This window comes from Cygnus olor, chromosome 7 (genome assembly GCF_009769625.2).
Source record: "Cygnus olor isolate bCygOlo1 chromosome 7, bCygOlo1.pri.v2, whole genome shotgun sequence".
NCBI classification, from domain to species: domain Eukaryota; kingdom Metazoa; phylum Chordata; class Aves; order Anseriformes; family Anatidae; genus Cygnus; species Cygnus olor.
Genome location: NC_049175.1, coordinates 32097077 through 32119401, shown reverse-complemented (window position 1 = coordinate 32119401; position 22325 = coordinate 32097077). Strand labels below are relative to the sequence as shown.

Genomic DNA, 22325 nt, shown 5'->3' with positions numbered 1-22325 from the left:
GGCTCTGTCTTCTTTGCACTCTCCAATCAGAGATCCCTTCTGTTGACTAAAATGGGAGCTGTAGGAATAAGGCATGACAGGAAAGCTAGTCTGCAGGAAATGTAGGCAAACAGGACACTGACAGAGTGAGAGAAGAGCACAGCAAGAAGGGCTCATCCAGTACTGTTCACTTGAATGCACTTCAAGTCACATCCTTGGATGCAAGACTGCACTTGTCAGGGGAAACACACATGTACATCAATGAGGTATATGTCATAACAACAACAAACGGGGAGTATTTCCTAGAAAGATTGGATTTTTTCAGAGAAAAAAACAACAAAACAAAACATGAAGCAGTTATGTTATATGGGAACTATGGGTTGGGGAGCTTCCCAGAAAGCCAGCTGCCCCTGTTCCTAATTATTTATTATTCATCTCTGCTTCAGTCCAAAATGAGGGCTGATTTATGGGAAATGACTTAGAAAATGAAACATGGAAATATGGGATGGATGATGATTAATGGGAGCTATGATATGTCCCTGCAAAAACACAAAGGGCATAAACATCCGGGGGGGAAGGTTGATATGGGGTGACACTAAAGGGTTTTCACGAGTAAGTGAATAAAGGCAATATATTTCCCGATGGTAAGTCTATCAGATCACAGAGTACACTTTGAAGAGAAGATTAGGAGACATGGTGGAAAACATGTTCCTCACTCTTGCCCTGAAGAGTATGCTACAGGTAAGCCTGTTGTGTTTGGATCTTTCTGATGGCCCAAGTTGAATTTATGTACTATGGCTTTATGCTTGATTTTGCAGGTATGATGGAAACTTAATTATACCTTTTTTTTTTTTGTTCCCTGATAAGATGCTGATACAAAGCAACAAAGTTCAGGTTTTCAATATAAAGAGCCAAAAGAATTTGAGAAAATGTATTTGAATCTTGGATTTTTAAAGAATCGTTTTAAAAAAATTACTTTTGGATGGAAAACCTCATATTCCATCATACTCATTATCAGAAGTAAGGCTCTTCTTGTCTTAAGACACAGCAATTTTAATGCATTAATGTTTGCAAGGGACAGCATTCTCTTTGGATCCATTAAGAGTTTGCACAAACCACCTAAACAAACATGACTTGTGATTGGACAGTAAAGTAGTAATGACCAAGTTGTCAGGGGTGATTTTCGTACAGTTCATGCCTTCCTTGGGGCAAGGGAATGAAACAGATCATTTCCTGAGGTTCCCTGAAACCATGGGTTCTATGGCTTGAAGATGAAAATGACTACTTCAACATGTTGACTTTTGCTATCTACTCCCCCAGTACTATCCTATCAATGCTACATTTAATTCTTTTCAGCTGTTAAATTCTCACAGGCTTGGTTATTTTTCTACAAAGTATACTTTTATTCTGTTATGTCTCATGCCTGCAACTAACTATAGAACAAGCAAAGCATTTTTGCCTTGTGACATTTTCATTTCACGCTAGTACTCAGAAGTGCACAAACTCTCTGCCACCCCAGCAGACTCTGCTCTTCACCTGGTAGGAGTTGAGATGCTACTAGAGAAAAAATGGCAGACCTTTTGAGCACATGAAATGGTCTGTATTAGCCTGTGGCTGTCCTACATCTTTTTACGCTGGGGCCCTGAATCGCAGATTAAGGGCAGTGTATGGCCTAAAGTATCTATCAAGAGTGATGTCAGTTAATTACTATCCTGGGGATTCAGCAATGAGTTGGTGCGCTGTGAGTTAATGACTTCCAGGCATGATACTTGGCAATGCTACCATTATTACTTTGCAAGGAGACTTCAGTGTCTCTTCACGAAGCCAGCCAACCAGAATGTTGTTGATATGCTGTTTGCTTGCCTATTGCACAAGATGTTGGTGCAACTCTCACTACCTATTTGTTGATCTTTCTCTCCCTTCATTCTTTCTCTACAGTTTACATAGATATGTCACTGTCTCCAAAGGAGACTTCACTCTTTAGCAAACAAATCAAGAATAAGGCTACATCCATTTCCAAATTACAATTCAGTCTTCTAAAGATGGATGTCGACAAGACATTGATGAATTCAGACACAGCTTTGAGATTTCTCAAAGGGTTTGAAGATTTCCATTGTCAGACATGGCTATTGTGCTATGAAAATGACTCCCAGCTGAAAGGGTGAGAAAACATTTTAAAGGACAGCTCAACAGTATTAAAAAAAGCTGGATACCCTGGCACCCTGGGGGAAAAGTTGCTAACAAAGTTAGTGAGATGGGGTGGGACAACATTTGAGTGTCACAATAATTGCATTGCATAATCTTTGTCCTGCTTACCCCCAGCTCTCACCAAAGACAATGGAAGCATGGGGTTTTCAGTTCCTTGCAGGAGACACTGAGAGTCTTGCATCATCAAGTCCTTTTTATTTTTTCTACAAGATTATAAAACACAGAAAGGCATTCTTGACTGCAAACTAACATTCAAAGTCTCACGAGAATAGATACCGCTCCCTTGGCCATAAAACTTTGGAGAGGACTCAAAATGACCATGATCCCAAATAAACACAATTTGAATGAATAAAGAATGCAGTCATCCCATCAACAGATGAGCTTGATTATTGCTTGTCTCTGCAGCCCCGCTATGGTACCGCATTACCTCTCAGAACATGTCAGATGCAGCTTGCTAATGCAGCTGCCACAGTGGGCCTTCAAGCCCCTTACCATTTTACAGATGGACTTGGCTTCCTCAGAAAACTTATGGGAGTACACCTCCTCTGTTTCCAGCACTCTTCTGTCCACTTCTTCCCTCTTCACCTTCTCTTTCCTTCCACGAAATGGTGATTGCCCAGCAATCATTTCATAAATGAGACAGCCCAGTCCCCAGTAGTCAGGGCTGAGTGTATATCTCTGGTTGTTCAACACTTCTGGAGCTGTGGAGGAGAAAGATGTATCCTGTGACAATGTTTGATGTTGGCGGGAAGAGAAAATGGTGGGCAGAATATAAAAATACCTCCCGATTTCTCTTGAGTGAATTACAGAAAATGCAGCATGTTACATGCCATGTTCTTTTCTCTACATGCCATGTTCATGCTGTCTTCTGAGTTCTCTACCAAGTCAGACCAATTGAAAAACAAAACAAAACAAAACCAAGTTGAAGCTAAGTATTAAGGAGGGGCCCAGTCTTAAGAGTGCTTCCAGACTTCTCTATTTACGAAATGACATACAAGCACACATCCTGTAAACAACAGTGACATTTATCCAAAAGCAAATTCTGTCTTTTCATTCAATTTATAATTTATTTTCCCTCCTTTAAAAAAAATAATAAAATAAATCTATTTGTTTTGTGTTGCAAACATCCAGTTTGCTGTGGGCATATAGTCACTTCCTTGCAGGCATCCTTACCTTCCATACATAGTTACAAAAACACATACACATATGTTCATGGGCACAGAGTCTTAGTGTGTACACAGACTTACACTGAAATAACAAAACCTGGAAATGACAGCTGATTTGCTTGCTTTCATTAAAGCTTCCCTATGATACAACAGTGGCTCATACCAGCTAGTTTCTATTTAGTCAAATAAGCATATGCAATTTTTATTCCACAAAGGATGCCTACCCAGAGAATGCATGAAAATAATCACATTCAATTTCAAAAACAGTTCTAGTTAAATCTGGGAGTGTGTTTTTTACCCATGTACAAACCTCTACTCTTTTGTGTAGCCTCCCGCTGTCCAAATAGCAAAACATAGATGTGGACTTAGCCACTTCATCACAAACATACAAATACTTTTTAAATACTATACAAAGTAGCAACGAGAAAGAAATCTTTTCTTTCCTTTGTGCACATAACCCTACTGAAATAAATCTATGATAAAATCACTAGAATCCCAGTTGTTGTCTGTTTTTTTTTAATTTTCCTTGCTGATTTAGCATTGTAGACCAGTCTCATTAAGAGCTGCTGTGGTCCAGCCTTTTCCTGACTTCTGATTTCCTCTAGATTTTTTATTATTATTTTTTTTTTTTCTGGTTTGCTGCAGGGAACTGTACCCAGCAGAGTGTGATTTTTAAAAATTCTTTTTCTTAAGCCTACATGGCAGAAAGATCTCCAAAGCTCAAGTAATCTCAGCAAATTGTCAAAAAGATGAGCTACTGAAGACTTACCCATATACCCTACTGTTCCTACCCTTCCACGGATTGATTCACCGTCCGGGATTTTAACAGCTAGGCCCAAATCAGATATTCTAATATGGCCTGGAAGGAAAAAGAAAAATAAACAAACAAAACAACACAAAGCAGATATAATCGTTTGACTCCAAATTAGCTCAAAAATACAACTGTTGTCAACACTACAATACTCTTGTAATTTACTGTTATGATATGTGAAGAAATGAGTGTTTTAAATCATTGAATTGGAGCAGTTTCATTGATAACGGAAAGAGGAATTACTGAGGGGGATATAATGCAGTGAAATGTTAACAGTGAGGCTATGGACTAGAGTGGATTGCGTTAGGTATTTCAAAGCAAACCAAAAAAAGACACCGAGTAGCATACTGTAGGGAAGTATCTTGAACTGATCACAGTGAATGGATGGGCTGACATAATTCTGAGACTCTTTGATGGCTGAAGGGACTACATCTGGTCTATAACTCAGCGTAAGATTTGATTACTGCTGCCCTCAGCAGCAAATGGGTACCTGGCTTTGCATAAAATGAGAGCTGGCTCAGCAAAGGACGAAAGTACTTTTGAAAATGGAGCGGGGAGCATAGATTAGAAATCACAATGTCCTTTGTGTTGTGCTAGCCTTGTAACAATAGGGATGGAAAAACAATGGAAAAAAGGCAGACACCACCAGCAAAGTCATGCTCTCAAGAACACACCCTGCTGTGTAGCACAGCTGCTTCCTTCCACCCGTGCAGCGAGTCCTAGCACTTTACCCACCCCAAGACATAGTATTAGAATATGCTGAGCCTCTTATTCACTTCAGAGCATTATTTGTCTTTGTGCAATATGTATCCTAAAACTAACTTAATCTATTTTACTGTGAAAGAACCTCTGTAAACCTCTGAGACTTACCATAATCATCTAGCAGGATATTTTCTGGCTTCAAATCTCTGCAAATGAAAGATAGCAGTTATTTGTATGAAGCTGGGTTTGATCACATAAGCATATGACAGTGTGCGAGTGCATTTATTACTAGTAATAAACCAATTGAGTGTCAACTCAAACAGTAAGGAACTCATGGAACCAATACAACTTTCTGCAACTCACCCCGTAGTTAGAACGAAACCATATGTCTTTTTCTAAACTGGAGTTACATTTTTCCACTAAGCCAAGCTTTTAGTTCATAATGCACTCCATAATGGACTCATCCATCTAGACCAGTAAACCCTGTAAACCAAGCCTTGCAGTCCTGCGTGTTGATAAATCTCTGCAACATTTCCTTTTATAAAATATTTTTGTTAAAATATTAAATATTTTAAAATATTTTATTTGCTTATGAAAATGATAACAGCAATCCGCTGGCCTCAGATTTGCTCTGCCTGGCATCCGGCTCAGGCCAGTGACGTGAATGTGTGTACATGCACTTGTGCACATGCATAACGGTTTCAGCTAGTTTGGAAAAATGAGGGGCAGAGAGGGGAATGCTGTGCCCAGATTAAAACTCTTCTTACAAACATTTAGGAAACTCTGATGCCTATGTGGTTTGGAGCAGTGCCATGAAAACTGGCAAGGTGGTCACTCTGATGTCAAAGATGTGCCTTTCGCTGCTCATGTGGAAAAAAGAAAATCCCCAATCCAGCCAAGTTATGAACTTCTGAAAAAAATATCTCCCATTTTCATATATGTAGCAGAGCTGTGGCAGGTCATTCCTATAAAGGGCTTGTCCACACCAAGCCGGCTCTACCAGCTGCAGCTTTTAGGTGCTGTCCGTGCCAGCCCCTCTCCATCCCTGCCTCTCCTGGTGGCAGGGGGCTTCTGTCAAAGTGGGAGCTGTACGGCTGCTCTCCCTGCTCCTATGCAGACATCGCAGGGGCAAGGAGCAGCCTCTGCACAAGCACAGGGCAGAGAGGAGCCAGCCGGGAGCTGGCCTCCTGGGCAGGAGGCCTCCTGCATCACTTCAGTGCCGTGAGTTTTCCTCTGAACAGAGACAGATATGTGGCAGTTTCAACACTGATGAAAGTGACACTTCAAAATCTGTCTCATTTCTATTTATTTTTTTCAAGCAAGAACACAGAATGCCGTGAACAATCTCCCCTTCTCGCCTGTTTCAGACACTCAGCCTCTCAAGATAAATGTCACTGGGTGCCCGATGATACCAAGCTTACTTTCCAAGTAAACAATACTGATATATGTGAAGGGCAGCTGGACACTGAGGGGAATCTGTGATTTTGTTTAACATATCTCTGTGGGCTTTCCCTGCCTATCAGCAGAAGTTTTCCAGTACTAGAGCAACGTGGTGGGGGGCATTTCCTATTTATTTTTTAAGACTTATTCCAAATCCTTTAAGAACGCTTTCCTTGGAGAGCTTAGACTTCATTAGTTACTTCATCTTCCACTCCAGCACTTATTAGTCCCACCTAAAGCTATGACTATGGCTAAATGAAAAGGATTCTGCATGCTAGCTGAGAAAAGATATTTTCTTTGAATGAAAAAACGAGAGACTCCATGAAGGCTCCGAGAACAGTTCGGCCCTTACAGTCCTTTGTGATTTAGGGCAATTAAGGCCAACTTTCCTTCCCCCCAAGACACCACTTGTCATTTCTGTTTTCAGATCTCCGGTTCCTCAGGATCAAGGATGGCTCCCTTTGCATGGCTAACACTTGGAAGTGTCAGGGACGACTGTGATTTTTGTGCTGAAATGTCTAGAAGAATTAACACTCCTCTGTGGACCCAGTTATGTGTAAATATGCTTCCCAACAGTACAGTTTCTGAAATGTAAACTGGCCTTGCCTAAACATACTGAAACATAAACTGCTGGCACTACACCCATGCTGGAAAGGCTATAGTGCATTGTTCTGCTCTACAGGACAGCATAAACAATACAATTAATCATGGTGGACAAGGCTTTGCTGTGTACTGTAATGCCTAGGACATTGTGATCTTGATGCAGATTGGAGCTTGCAGGCACTGCTATAATATATATATTGCTACACTGCTATTATATATATATATAAATTCGAGGAGAAGCAGAAGGCTTTCTTTTTTTCTTTCCATGAACAATCAACCCATTGACCTTTACTAACATGATACAGTTGAGAAATATAATGGAAGCTCCTTCTTTGACAAGGGAATTCTGACTTTTTATCTGATGCTGAACCTGAAATCTGGCCCGGTTGTTTTTTCGGGTCACATACACAGCGTGCATCACTGGTGCATGAGATGGGGAGGTATTTTGGAATGCTCTGATTTACTCAGAAGCGTTTTGTTCACAGAAAATGAAATTAAGTCTGAGGAATAAGTGTTTTGCTATGAATTATTCACCTTGAGAAAGCTGTAGCATTTAGTTGCTATATTTTATTGACCTATATAGCACTTCTCACGGGTCCCAAAACACTTTGCAGTATTACAAATTAGGGGTCTCTGCAGCTGCTCCTGAAATACTGCTAGAAAATGTCACCTACCAGGATATAATATCATTCATCACCAAAATGAATGTGCCATCTGAAGTGCAAACTAGCAGCTCTTTTAAGAGGAGCATGAAACAAGTTCTTAAGAAGGTAGGATGCCATTTCTCTCAGAGCCCCATACTATTTTAGACGGCCGGATCTAATTTGTTTTATTAGAGAGTGGCATTAGTATGGCATTTTACCAGTCACGTTATGAATGTATTTGTCATTTTCATTAATAAGGTATGCTTATGATTTACTTTTTTTTAAGAAACAATAAAATACCTCCTAAAACTTTTCTGAACATAGTAGGATGTTTTTTTTTTAAGAAAAAGGAAGCCAGGTATGTCACTCATGATCTGATTTTTCAGTTGACATTAAACATTTAATTCTATTTTGTTCCTTGAAAAATTCTACTTCTGGGCCAGTGCCAAATAAATCAGCATATTATCTATGTCTGCCCTCCTTGTACGAGCTAGCAGGATCTGAGTCACAGCAAGGCAACCGAGTGGCAATTTGTTAGAGAACTCCTCCAAGGAACAATATCATAATTTATCTATATACAAGCATATGCACAATGCTTATTATACATGGGCATATCAATGATTTAAAGTGTAGCTTAGTTTAAAAAAAAAAAAAAAAGCACAACAAACCACCATATTATTGTCTATTAAATATTGTCCTTGGATGTTCTTCCATCAATTTACAGGACCTCTTCTGCTGTGAATGCCAGCAATAATGATTTCACAAGCTAGGATCATGAAGACAAGCATTAAATGTTGTTTACAACTATATTGGTTGTTGATTAAAGAAAAATAAATAAATCCCTGTGGAGCCATGAGAGCTCTCTCTAGAGCCACCCTTCTTATCCAGCCAGTAAACCCGAAGATGTCCTGACAGAGTGCTTGTGTATAGCCATAAGCCAGCCTGGAAACCAAGAACTTGGCTCATCTAGCTAATCAAAACTAGAGTTTCCATTTCCTAGGGCATTAATCTGTGCCCTTTGTCTCAAACCCTCCTGTGTTAATTACTCTGCTGGAAGAGAGGGAAGTCCCTGGCTGCCTGCAGGACACTGCCAGCCAGTGTCCCTGCTCCACAGCAGTAAAGGAGACCTAGAGACTGCCTCATTTTGCAGGAAAAGTAGGAGGTAGCAAGGAGAGATGCGGGTTTGCTGCAGGTCCTGAAGCACCAGCAGTGCTCTAGCAGAGAGCATGTTGTGCTCTCTGTGAGGATGTGCAGCTTCTCCCTGGATGGAGGGGGTGTCTGCTTTCCAAACTCACTTGGCTCTCAGCTGGAAGTGAAGAGGCACCATTTGTCCAGGGTGCCCAGACTTCAGAGTGGTTCCACCTGCTCTAGCACAAACTGCATGAGAGGAGAATGAAACCAGCACAAACTATGTGAGGAGAGAATGAAACCAATTACAGCAAACTACCATGGCTCATGGGCCACAGCTTTCCCTTCATCATCTATATATTCTGCTCCCTATGGGGCAGGAGAGGTGTTTTTTTTTTCCCCATGTCTGATGTGTCATAGCCCCTAATGCAACGCAATCTAATTAAAACAGAGGCTTGAATAGAATGATCTCCATTTCATACCAACTAGAAACTTGATTCCTTAATTAAATCTCTTTGAAGAACTTTCATAATTGTCTTAGGTCATTCAGTGCATGCTGAGGTAGGATTTGGGGGAGTTTTGTGTTAGTTCTGTGTAATTTAAACATGATGTTTTTAGTGAAGCAACTGCTTCCTTCCACTACTACTGAATCGTACTGTATTTGTACATGGGTTTGGAAAATTTCATCGAAGACACTGAGACACCTAAACTGCATTGTACCACCATGAGCAGGGGGGATGCAGACAATTCTGTTCTACCTGGGAAAGTTGTCTTAAGACTCTAAAGAATGCTTACCTATATACTGTATTTTCTCTGTGAAGGTCTTCTAAACCACAGAGAATCTCTGCTGCATAAAACAAAGCTCTTTCCTCTTCAAAGCCTGGGTTTCCCATGTTGTAGATATGAAACTTCAGGTCACCTCCATTCATTATGGTCAGAACTAAACACAGTGCATCCTTTGTTTCATAGGCATAGGCTAAATTGACCTAGAAAAACATTTGTAGCATGGTTTTGACAGTTCAGTTATCTACTAAGGAGAAATCACTCACTTTTCATTAACAATTTTCACTAGAAAAAGAGAAAAAAACCACATTGAATTTGATAAGGGCCTTATCACAATAGCAAATACACATTTTAAACGTATAGAAAAATCAGATGTTAGGATTTTATAGATTGATTTGTTGAACCCAGACTACTCATCATCAGAATCCCCAAGTTTAACTCTCAGATGCTTCTGGGCAACAGAAATCTTAACAGTCAAGGGGAGATCCAACTCCAGCTGCTCTGTTTTGTTGGACAGCTGTCAAAAAAACACCATCTCAGTGGGTTCCCAGACAGCCCACAAGAGCTGGCGGAACTCAGGAAAGCCCCAAGTCAGGCAGACCAGCTCCACGTCACTGGCTAGGTGCTCCTACCAGCCAGTCTCTTCTGATCTATTTGGGCTGAATCTCCTTCAGTCTGCTCCAAGCTCCTCTCTCCCAGGCACTGGGGATTCAGGTAATCACGCAGGATAAAAATAGCTCAGCCTGATGCAAGCCCTGATGCAAGTCAAGCCTGTAAAGAGCATCAAGCTCACATGGTAGAAACAGGCACCTTGCTTGGTGCATTTCCCACAGACCACAGATAAAACCGAGACTCTGTAAACGTGCATGGAGCAGGAGTAAGGTGAAATGTGGAAGGATTGGCTCCCTACAGAAAATGGCACCTTTTCTGTGACAGGAGTTGGAAGAGGGATCAGATACAACAGGAGAGGGTGCCCAGCAGGTGAGCACAGAACTAAGCTCTAGAGAGTTCAATACTCACTACAAACTGACTATTGACTTTTTCTAAAATCTGCTTTTCATTTAGTGCCATGGATTCGCCTTTCCTCTTTTTTATTCTCTTCTTCTCTAATCTTTTGCAGGCGTACATCTTCCCTGTTGCTCGGACTTGGCAAGCGCAGACCTGAGAATTAAAGAGAACAATTGCTGGGTAAGTCAAAGAAAACACTTTTTCTGGGTTGCACTTTGCTCCTCACAATCTGGTCTGATCTGATTTAGTCCTTTTAAGGCTAGAGACAGTGGTGTAGCAAATAAGACTTAGGCGGGGGCATCTGGGGAACCGCCTACTGTTTCCAAACCTGCTGTGTAATATTGGTTTAATTATTTCACTTTCCTCCGCCTGCTTCCTATCCCACCTCCTTTTGTCTGTGTAGATGGTAATCTGCTCCACAAAGGCCTGCCTCTGCCTCCTCAGACCCTGCTGCCCAGGCAGTGACCTCAAGCCATTGGTAAAATACAAGCAGGGTGTGACCCTAATTCCACTGTGACTGCAACAGTCAAACACAAAATAATTTTTGAAAGTGTTCTTTTGAGATTGCAGTGTCAAGAGAGGTTAAGTAAAACTGTCAGCAATTAATGAAAATCAGCCTCTGTCTCATCAAGATACTGTAACCTGCAGTGCCTGAGAAGGAAGAAACATTCTTAACAGAAACTTTCAGAATCACTCACCTCCCCAAAGCCGCCTTTCCCTAGCACCCTGTACTGCCTAAACGTGTTTTTCGTTACTGGTTGCCTGGAAGAAAAGGAAAAAAAAAAAAAAAAGACACACTACATTTAATGCACTCTCCATGATTTATTTATTTCAGGGCATACTTTTGAAAAGCAAAATAGATAAATATTATATAATCACATTATTTCAAGGTAATTATATTATATAATATAATATATAATTATGTAATTACATTACTTCAATACTATGTATGGCCTGAACTTTTCAATTCCAACATATTAAGCTGTAATAAAATACAACACATTAGTGAGTCATCAGTATAATTTCTGCTAGCATCTTAGGACCGAGGAGGGTTCTGAATCTCCGTTATACAGTTTTGGCCTTTGTCAAGCAGAGACGAGGCCTGAGAGCTTGCAACAGCATATTAATTCCATGGCTCATCTCGTGGTACAGAGGAATTTTTTAAGGGTCGTGCTGAGCTAACATCTAATTACTTTGGTCTTCAAGCTGAGAAAAAGAGATCCAAGATCCAACCACTATGAAAATACTTCTGTTTTCTTGACCTTAAGCAAAACAGGAAGTCAATATGAAACAAGCAAAAAACAATCCCGGGAACTGGAGAGGAGAATTCGGATCCCATTCACAGAAGGGCAGGAGCAGGAAGCAGGGCTCGGAGCCCTTCCGGCCCAACCTGAATTACCTGCCTCTTGGGACAGCACCGCTGGGCAAGAAAGGAGGAAGAGCATCTCTTTCCTTTTGGGCATGTGAAACAGATTAGCTGCAACCATTCACCTGACAAGAAAGCCTTTTGGTTCAGTTTCTTGAGCAAATTAAGCAGAGGGTCTTTTTTTTTTTTTGTCTTATTTTTTTTTCCCTCTGGTGAGTTAACCTGCGTGCATTTTCTGTAGTAATTTAAAGGCCAAATTAGGGGTTAAACAAGTCTTTCTGACAGCAGAGTTCTCCACAGGGTCTTAGGAAATTCCCACAAAAATCTGCTCTACCAAAAGGGCTCCAGCCCTAGATCTAGCTTCTACCGCATTTGCTATCATTAAAGTTTTACAATATGACAGAGAAAGAACTCGGGACTCTGAGATATCTGATTTTGTGTCCACCAGTCTATCACCGAAGTTTTAAAATTGCATTAGCAGTCGATATGAACGTTCATCAGAACCTCGTCAGAGCTTTGTTTTCCTTTGGCGGGCAGCCAGCCGGCAGAGGGAGCACAATAACGTGGCTGTTCCAGCGGCGGCGATGATGAGGTTGATGACAATAAGGAATAAACGTTAAAGTGAATCGTTTCATTTATGCTCATCATTGTTTTTAAAAGTAGGGGGAGAAAACTATGCAAATAGCCAAAACGGAAAGAGGAAAAATGTTATTTTCAGGCTTCTAAGAAGATACTGCAAATTCTGTTAGGGTTAAAAGCAACAATTAACAGTGATAACTACGTGCTCAGCAATGTCCCTGGAGTAAATCGACTATTTGACTCTCCACTGGAGCCAGCAGGCTGCCAGAAGGAGCTGTTGATCACTCCATGCTACTAATAGCTCTTTGCTAATCCTAAAAACAGTTCTTAAACTGGATAGGCACAGCCAATAGCTTGTCACATTTGTTGGGAGAATGGAAAAAAATAAAATCCTCAAAGCATTTGAGTAAATTCCTTATCCTGAATGTGAAAATAGCTGGGAAATAGCCTGGCTAGAGATGAATCATCTGATGTTTTTCAATTGAAATGGAAGAGTAAATGCTGGATTCAGAGGACATGGCATGTGGAGCATGTCTTGGCATGAAGCGGCTCTCCCCTCTGCCCACCACCTCCCTTCCCCCTCTGCGGCAGCTGTGTAGCTTTCCAGGGAGAGTAACTGGCACAGCTCGTTTGATCTCCAAGCCCTTATGCTCATATGCATCACCCGAGGATCTGGTCCCAGCTCATCCGCCATAATTAATTCCATTTGTGGCAATTGGGGCTTCTCTTGACTCAAGGTCGCTGTCACCCAGCAGTGGTCATCTGCTACGGCACTCACCAGCAAGGAGGGGGCAAAGGTCCCGTTCCCTGCAAATTAGTACCCACTAAGGCAGCTTGCTCATTAAATGCGCTCTTCAATGTCTAGCCAATAAATACCATGTGAGGATCTATATGCCGCATTTTTGTCTGTTTACGGTGTTTTAATAATTGTGATAACTGGTCTAGACAAGAAGTCACCATATTCAGAGCGTAGCTAAATAGAAAGACAACAAAAAATCAGAATGTATTTTAATCATACCTAATACCATTAAACAGCAGAACGTTTGAGCTTTAGAAGCCAAAACAGGCTCCCTGGTGTTTTGGGATGGATTTCTCTTTTATTATTTACTTCCTTACCAAGCAGCATCTGTTTCACTCTTGCTTGGGCAGTGTTTGCGAACGCAAAAGCCAGAGACTGGATGTGTATCGTACACTTAGCGCTATAGATGCACAAGGCTAGGTCATAAACAAGCGCAATGTGTCCTCCCACTGTGCCACGAATAGCTCATTGTGACAGGGCCTACGATGAAATTGGTCACAGAGGTTTCCTGGATCACAGAGGAGACTTGGATTCCTATTTTTTATGGGTTGTACGTCTTGTCCTATTCACCAGGAATGCACAAGCATACTGAGCAGAGAAGTTGCCCAAGCTGCTTGCTGGAGCCTGCCACCTCCAGGACAGCGGTGTCCTTGAGAGAGAAGGCGGTGGCTGGAGAGCATTTCTGGGTGTGAGCACATTCATGGAGGATAAAGGAGCACTGCCCATGCCCCAGACACCAATCGTACTTGGTGGATGATCACAGCTGGAGACTCAGTTCATAGTTAAATCGAATCCAGTGCCAACATAACCATGACTTTTGTACATGGCATCTTCATGGGGCTAAAACCATCACTTCTTCTTGAACCTTCTAACAGTAAAGACTTACAAACAAAAGCTAAAATTAGAAAAGCCTTCCTGGACCTCTGGGAGAGCTTCCCTGGAGTACAGCTCAGGGAGACAGGGAATGAGTCTTGATGGATCTTTTGAAGGAGAACAGCATAAAGAGGGAGAGAATCGCTGCATAGAGAAGGCCATAAATGTCAAGCACTGGGAGGAGGTACTAATAATGATGAAGAAAGGACAATTTGACTTTGCCTTCAAGACAAAGGGACTGTACGTGCACCATCTCAGCTGCCAGATTTTGACAGTATTCTATGAGCTTTGCATGGAAAGTGAAAATAAACCTTTTGTATTCACCTCTATTAAAAATAAATAAATAAATAAATAAAATATTGTGACTTACCTTTCCAACCACTTCCACTGGAGAAACCTGTCGAAGTACATGCTGTTTAGGTATTCTTGGAATGGTTCCCCACTGAGGTGGTCAAGGACAGATCTATCTCAGATGAAAAGGATATATAAGCATTTTATAATCCTCATCTTGGAGCAAAAGAGAAACAAAACAAGAGGAGAAAATACAGACTTCTTGAACAGTAGGGTCATTTGACTCCTACTTAATTTCTATTTTATTTTACTCATGGTTTCAGCCTAGGAACAAAGTGATATGTTTAATGTGTTTCATAAGAGAAGGAGTTACACAAGCTGAATAGAAATATGCACTGGTAATGCGTGCTGAAAATTAACAAGGAGTCTCCCATTGGCTTAAATGAACTTTTACAAGGGCAGTTAGACACTAGACAAGTATCTTTGCTTCTCTTAATAAATTAAGTCTGGCTTAACACAACACCTGCAGGAACTGCGCTCCTAAACTTTGGGGGATGTTTACATCTGGATTGAAAATTTCTGCCTGAAGGCCATTTCTGTCCAAGGCAGACCATCAGAGATGTTATTTTGAGCAAAAAAAAAATCAGTCTGAATTCCTGCTATACAGAAGAATTAATAACTATGATTAAAGTCAAAGGGCTTTTCCTAACAGCAACGTGCCTTGTAGAGTAAAACAGAAGAAAGAGAGTCTGAATAGCGATCTGCATTTGTTCCTGGATCAAGAAAAGAATTTGGGGACTCACACAGTGGCTGCAAAGTCTTTATGAAAGGCCAGTATGTAACTGTGACAGATAAGTATGTTGCTTGTGACAGGCAACAAGCAGCCCGAGACCAACAGACATCCCCTGAGGAAGGCCAAGGGTTCAGAGCTATGAAAACAGAGGCTGAACTGAGAGCTGCCTGAGATGGAAGTGATCATGCTGCTTAACAGGGGACTGTTGACCGTCTGTTTTTGGGTCCTACCTTGCTTACTGGGGCTCTGCTGGCAGGAGTGTCTATATCTAAGAGTAAATAGACACTTTTCTAGATTTTTCTGGAGGAGGAAATACTCTGAAAAATGACTCTGGTTTGGGAATGGATGAACTATGGCTCATCCTGGGGTGATCCTAGACTTGACCAAACATTCAGGAAGAATACTGAGTCTTCTCAGTTCAGTTCCTCTCCATTCATGAACCACTATTCCTATGTTTTTAGAATTTCTAAGCTGTTTGATTTTTTTTTTTGATAATAATTCTTGCACCATACATTTGGAACAGGCAGGTAATTGCAAATATTCCATATTCAAAAGACAAATTGCTGTTGTTTTCATTGGCTGTGTCCAATTTCTGATTGGACACAGATCATACAGTATTTGTTTTAAGGAGATGAAATATTTCCCTTAAGTGAACATAAATTTAGAAAAAAAGAAAAAAGAAAAAGTCAGCCTTAATGAGTTTTACCAAATATCCAAAATCAAACTGAAAATTATAGGGGAAATTGGAGGGAGGCAGGAGAAGACAGTCAAAATATTAAAGGTCAAAGCAGCAGATACAGTTATACATCCATTTCTTCTGCAGACTGATCTTAACTAGAAGGACTTGTCTGAAACTCATCCCTGCTCCTGCTCTGACAGGATAGCAAGTTTCAAATTTATGTGCATGCTCCCTTTTTTGGTCTGGCTGCGAACACTTCCAAAATTAACATTATTCAGTACATTTAGTAAGTACCAACAGCAAGTCTTTAAAACTTTTCTTTGACACCGTTTCAGTCCACGTAAAACGATCATCAGCATATTTATGAACAAGGTCTCAAAACAGGCTAATTTATCTGTTTCAGTTGAGAAGAAGAAATGGCTGTCTCTGAATAAGAGCCTGAATTAAGTGGTGTCCAACGCTAGCCTATTTCTTTCAGTTAATTAAAAGCTTCACATATTTTAAAGAACAATAGCTGCCTTTCACCACTTGTTTGCTTTTTAGTTCCCCTCTTTGGCAACAACAAAGTGCATTTTACAGTAAACTGTCAGCTTTCAAATCGATTTCAGAAATGGAAACAGACATCAGGGTTTTTTATGTCAAGCACAGCTCTGCCTTTGTCATTATGACTGGCACACACAACTGGTGCAAGTTATACTAGCATCTCAACATGACACCGGGCCAATGCAAGTAAACTAGCTATGTTATAAGAGAAGGCCAGAAATAACCCACATCTCCTACCAACGCAAAGAATAACTGAAAACAGAAAAGGTCAATGAAATGAGTCAAAACAATGAATGACAGCGGAGCGAATTTTACAAATCCCCATTACATCACCCAGGGAAAACAAACTGTGCTCAGCCAGAAACCACATGGGCCAGCTTGTGATGATCCCTCCTTTTCATATTTTTGTTGGTTTATGATCTACTGGCGTGAACATACTCGGGTCAGTACTTGCAAATGCAGATCGCATACCTGGAGCTTTAGAACATAATAGTACAAATCGCCTCGCCGCTACAAAACCTGATAAGCCTTTTCCCAGACAAAGGATGAAATAATGCACGTACGTTTGAACTCCACAGACAGACAGAAAGCATTAAAAAAGCTCCATTCTCCTGCTGAAGATTTTCTGGAAAAGCCATGCAGAGCAAGTTTGCACATTCCTCTGTCTAAATGGACTGTATAGCCACTTAATTTTTATTCATTTTGAAACAGAGATGTTTTCTTTGGATACATTAGCATTGTAGCTCTTTTCACACGGCATGAAATCCATGGCTGGTTTACTTGGCTAGAACACTCTGTCAAATACCTGAAACACTAAGTGCCTGTGTGTAGTGTATATAATGGCATGGAAATATTTATTATATTTCGTTCAGATGAAATGACTTCACTCCTTGTCAGTTATGCCTCTAGGATTATGAACATAAACAGAAGATACATGCCTCGGATTCAAATTGCAATTTCTCTCTTTACCTGTCACTGTCTTTACAAGCTGCTGACTGCAGCCGTGTGGTCTTTGGATATCAAGTTATACTTACTTTGTACAGTGAGAGAATAGCTCTTTGCAGGGGCTGTTTTCGAGTTTTTCCTCTGTCTGTTGGATAAGATCTTGACTGACTTCTGGAACGAAGGCTGGAGACTGGGGGGAGAACAGAGGGGCACATTATCTCTGTGACGAGGTGCAGATTCTCCTCTGTTAGCATGTAAAAGACACATTCATTATTTATTCCCTGCACTGCTTCAATTCAATTCCAGCGGTTGTGTAAAAGCAAAGGAGCTTTACGTCAAACAGCAGTAAAATAGGATACCGTGGTAACTCACTCCACATTCCACTCTATCCTCATATTGCTTTTCTGCCTTCTCCTGTACCTTCACCTCGTTGCCCAGCCTCATGAATATTCAGGACCCACTCCTTGCCAATTCTTTGAACTGCTCCCTCGCATCCCATGAAAAATGTGCTGGCCTGAACTGTGTACCGACCATTCTCTTAAACAAAAGAGAATTTGCTCAGTGTTTTCACTTCATTGATGATTCATTGTGCTGTCTGAAAAATCCATCTTCCATCTTTTTTCTTTCTTTCTTTCTTTTTTTTTTAAACTATCAAGATTTCAAAGGAAAACAAGAGTGGAGCATTTGTATTTATTGATTTATATATAAATAACATAAGAAGATGCTTGCAAAAGTGTCCGGACACTTTAATTCATCATTAGAAGGACAGGTTTAAAATAATCATTTCAAAAAGGAGCTATGCCAACCAAGCACATAAACTCTTTTCATCCTCTCCTCCCTTCAGAGAGACTGTACATTCAGCCCCCTCAAAAAGCCCTGGTAAGTGGTCTTTTGCAGTGTGCCTCCATGGTTAACCAGTTCAGGACCTTTGGGACTAATTATCTATAAAGACAGTTTTTAGGCAGCCCACATTCTCACTCATTAAAAGTACACTGTAATTATATAAAGAAGTGTATATGTATGCATGTGTAAGTGTCTGTGTGTGTGTACACCTATTTCAAGACATTTCTCCCATTCACACAAAAGCCCCTTCCTATAATCAAAAGGATTTTGACATTTTCAGTATGTCCAACCATAGACGACAAAAAAAAAAAAAAATCTTTCCTTGCAGAAGACACAGCACTTGGTAAGGTTCCCCATCCATGGCCGTGACCACCAGATGTGCTGAGTGGGTGGGTCACAGAGCATCATCAGTCATTCCTGGCCAGATGTTCTCATTAACTCGCCCTTAGTTAGAGATATCTTGGCAGGCACTGCAGTGCATTGCAGGCAGAGTTCAAAAACACTGGGAATGAGGACAGAGGAAGGGGCAGAGGTGGAACCGGAGAAAATCTCCAGCATGGTGAAAGCTGAATTAAGTCTTTTATCTTTTTCTTCCCAGTGCTGAAATGTGAATATGAGCCTGTTGTGACAAGAAAAAGTAAGTTTGTTCCACTTGAATGTTTTTTAATAGGACCATGGTTTACAGAACTGTCTGTGCACGCTGCGTAAGGCAGTCTCACTATTTAACCTTGAAAGACAATCTGCAGAGCATGCTGGATATCTTTGACCTCGCTGAAAAATTTCCTCATTTCCGCCATATATTTCTCCATTTCCTCAGATACATCCACTGTTAATCACAGGCAGAGCATATCACTAATAATTAAGAAGTCTCACAGTTTCTTGATGGGCAGATGAGCCCCCATATTATGGGGCTGAGAACCGTGGAGCACATCTCAGTTTTAGCTCAAGAGAGTAAGGTGAGGCAAGAAGAGTGAAGCACAGAAAGGAGAAATAAACCCCCAAAGTCATTTTCTCCGGTCCTACAGCTGCGGGATTGAAACGATAGGGGAAAAAAAAAAAAAAAGAAAGGAAAGGAAAAAAACAAAAATGCTTTTTAAGGAATATTCAGATAGGAACCAAAGCCTAATGACTAGCAGCATTTCAGCTGATTTGAGCTAGGAACCATATGAATGAATACCCCTAGTTTGTGCATTTCATAGTCAATGGGGTATGCTATACAAGCTCCTCTGCAACCCAAAGCTTGCACGCGGCTGCGTGAGTCTCTACTGCTCTGACACGGTTATTTTGAACACCTCTCTGATTTAAAGGGACAGAAAAAATGCTGAACTCTGTAGTCTTCATGCTTATGTGGATCAGGAGTGTCGTTTTCTGGTCTGAAAGGAGCCATACTTCAGAAAAAAATGATATTAGGGCCTGTAAATGTAGTTGCTACCAGTAAAATCTAGGATTTGTTCTAGATTTATAGGCCAAAATTGGGAATCAAATCTAACTATTAACACCCTAAACTAAAATAATTAGACATTTAGACCAAGTGACTTGATTCTTCCAGGTGCTAGGCAACTTCATTCCCCATTGGCTTAACTGGGAGGTAAGATGCCTTGGTGTTAGTGTTGTAGACTCTGCACACAAATATTACTAATGGGCAGCAGATCCACACACAAATTTACCAAACAGTAGCTTGCTTATGTTGCCATCCCCTAAAGTCCCCGGAGCTCTGAAAAAAATCCTTTTTACTCTAGTCCCAAATTACAAATAAAAGGTCCTCACTGTGGACAGATTTGGACATTCTGTGTGCCTCTTCCCCTTTACCATATGTCTGTGTCCTCTCTGCTGCCAATGTTACAGCAATAATTCCATCAAATTTTGTCTGAGATCAACGTGCATTTGAAAAAAAAAATTCTAAACATTAGCTAAATCTTTTTCATAAAAGAGAAACAAAATTCTTATAGAGAAAGAGGAGAAGAATGAATGAAAGAAGCTGTAAGACAATTTGGGAAGTACTTAAAAATGGCACAAACTGATTCCTCTCTCCACATTTGTGGGAGATACAGTCACCACTTGGTTTTTCAAAACCACTCATTGCTGACCTTTGAATCTTTGCTTCCTCTGAGCAAATCAAGAGCAAGTTAACAATATCAAGGTAAGTGAAGACACACAAATACACTGACATTCTGTACATGGACTAGAGCCTTCCAGTGCAGAGCAAACACTTTACTACACCACTTCATTTTCTGTAAGCGAAAACACTTTTATCTCAGGCCAATCATTTCCAAGGGTTCTGTAGGTGCAGCAGGACAGGGACTGTCATTACGCAGCCCTTCATGTTCAGAGCAGAGTGGGGGCAGATTCCTCACACGTACGGGGTGAGCATACCCAGCCCTGTCCAACCCTGCCCAGAGTCCTAGGGAGTCTTTGTACGACCCTTCCTGAGGTTTTCCCTCAGACCTCACTGTTCCCGCTGCCCCCATTAAATAACCCTTTCTCTGTTTTGAGTACTGTGCGTACCTACAGCCTGCAGATGTTAAAACAAAACCAGAAACAATTGCAAACCCAAACCCAGCCCACCAACCTACTTTCGCTCCCCTGGAGAACAATTAGGAAGCGCAGGTTATGAGCACAAGCAAGCATTTGGATCCCAAGAGCGAAATCATCCAAAGGTAACACTTTGGCCACTTAAGGGAAAAAAAGTTGCTTCTTCCCAGGGGAGGCACAAAAGGTTTCTGCAGCCCCGATGCCATGGTTATAAGCACTGTTCTCCTACTGCATTGTGGGTCCTGGCTGTAAAAGCAGGCTTGGCTTTCACAGGGGAACAGACACCTTTCTGAACGTATCAAATGTCCTGGGGCAGCTAGGAGAGCCACACACCTCCATTAAGACATCTGAGCTTGGGACAAAGGATTTTCTGCTAACTCCCCAGAAACACCTGCAGAAACCTGTTACATTCCCTTGTATTCAAAACAAAATACTGAGTAGTTTTTAACAAGTATGATCTTTTATTTTCCCTGACTATTCTATTTCCTGAAGGCAAAGAAAGTGATTTTGATCTCACTTACACTAATGTAAATCAGAAATGAAGCCAACCGAGTCAACAGAGTAACACCAGGGTAAAGCTAACGGGACTGAAACCATATTCGTGGCCCAAGACTCTGGCACTGCAAAAAGTACTTAAATTGATCCAACAACAAATATTTCTCTCATCAGGTTACCTTTCTTTTTGACCAGCCAGTTTAATAAAAGGCCAAAATCCCAAACTGCTTTCACCAGCTTTTAACCAGAATCTCCTGTCTCCTGTATCTTCTCACATACGGTCAGAAACTGAAAACCTTCTTATATTTATTTTGTCAGCAAAGCAACATCTCAGTTTATGATGCCCTCATTTAATTTTTCAGAAAAAAATGCAGCTAGGAATTGGATTGGTGTTCATCCAGAAAACCAGACAGGGATACACGGTTACCTCTGAGTGCCAGGAAATACTCTGAGAAAAAAATCTGCACTTCTATTTTTTTTTTCTGATTTATAAGACAAAAGACGGTCTCCCAGTTGCTCTTCCATTTCCAGAAATGGCTTGAAAACTGCCGAGATGTCACACGCTAGTTCAAAGTTGGTTGTGATCATATCCACAAAAGGCTGGAGATCACTGTTCCTTCCAAACCCGACCTGCACGACACTTTTCGCACCTTGCTAAGGGGTTGGCTGCAGCTTCTCACCGTTCCTCCCCTCTTCACTAGGAAGCGATGACAGACAGACAGCACGGTGGCGAGGTCTGAAGCTGCGTGCAGTATCTGCTGTGTCACCCATAAACTGCAAGTTCTTGGTGGGTCCAGAGGGCACCACAATGAGAACACAGCCTGGCTTGTCCTGCATTGCCAGACGCAGCTGTGTGCGTGCTGCACCTGTAACCAGCCCTCTCACCGCGCTCGGCGCCTCACTGAAGGTACCAAAAAGAGGCGAAATCTGATTTAGCCTCACATGAAAGCTTCCTGGCTCCATAGCTCCCCATTATCTGTTATTTTAAGTGTCACGTTGTATCACAATACTTTAAAATGTAAACTTTCCTTTTTGACAGCTCTGTAAGTTTTGCTGCAGGCTACCTCACTCAGTCCGGCAGCCCCTCAGCCTTCAGTGAACAGGACAGAAAACAA

The 22325-nt window shown here is 41.2% G+C and overlaps 1 protein-coding gene across 3 annotated transcripts in view; it reads right to left on the bottom strand.

Moving 5' to 3' along the window:
* Positions 1-22325, bottom strand: part of GRK5 (G protein-coupled receptor kinase 5) — a 167854-nt gene that overhangs the window by 18093 nt on the left and 127436 nt on the right. For 2 of the 3 annotated variants that reach the window (XM_040563461.1, XM_040563462.1), the window contains exons 5-12: positions 17430-17530; positions 14460-14552; positions 11171-11234; positions 10485-10625; positions 9477-9667; positions 5035-5072; positions 4123-4212; positions 2680-2888 (exon numbers count right to left, since the gene is read on the bottom strand). In XM_040563461.1, coding sequence (XP_040419395.1) covers positions 2680-2888; positions 4123-4212; positions 5035-5072; positions 9477-9667; positions 10485-10625; positions 11171-11234; positions 14460-14552; positions 17430-17530 — 927 coding nt within the window. Of the gene's footprint in view, positions 1-2679; positions 2889-4122; positions 4213-5034; positions 5073-9476; positions 9668-10484; positions 10626-11170; positions 11235-14459; positions 14557-17429; positions 17531-22325 lie in introns of those variants that run through there. The other variant, XM_040563463.1, reaches the window with a different exon arrangement.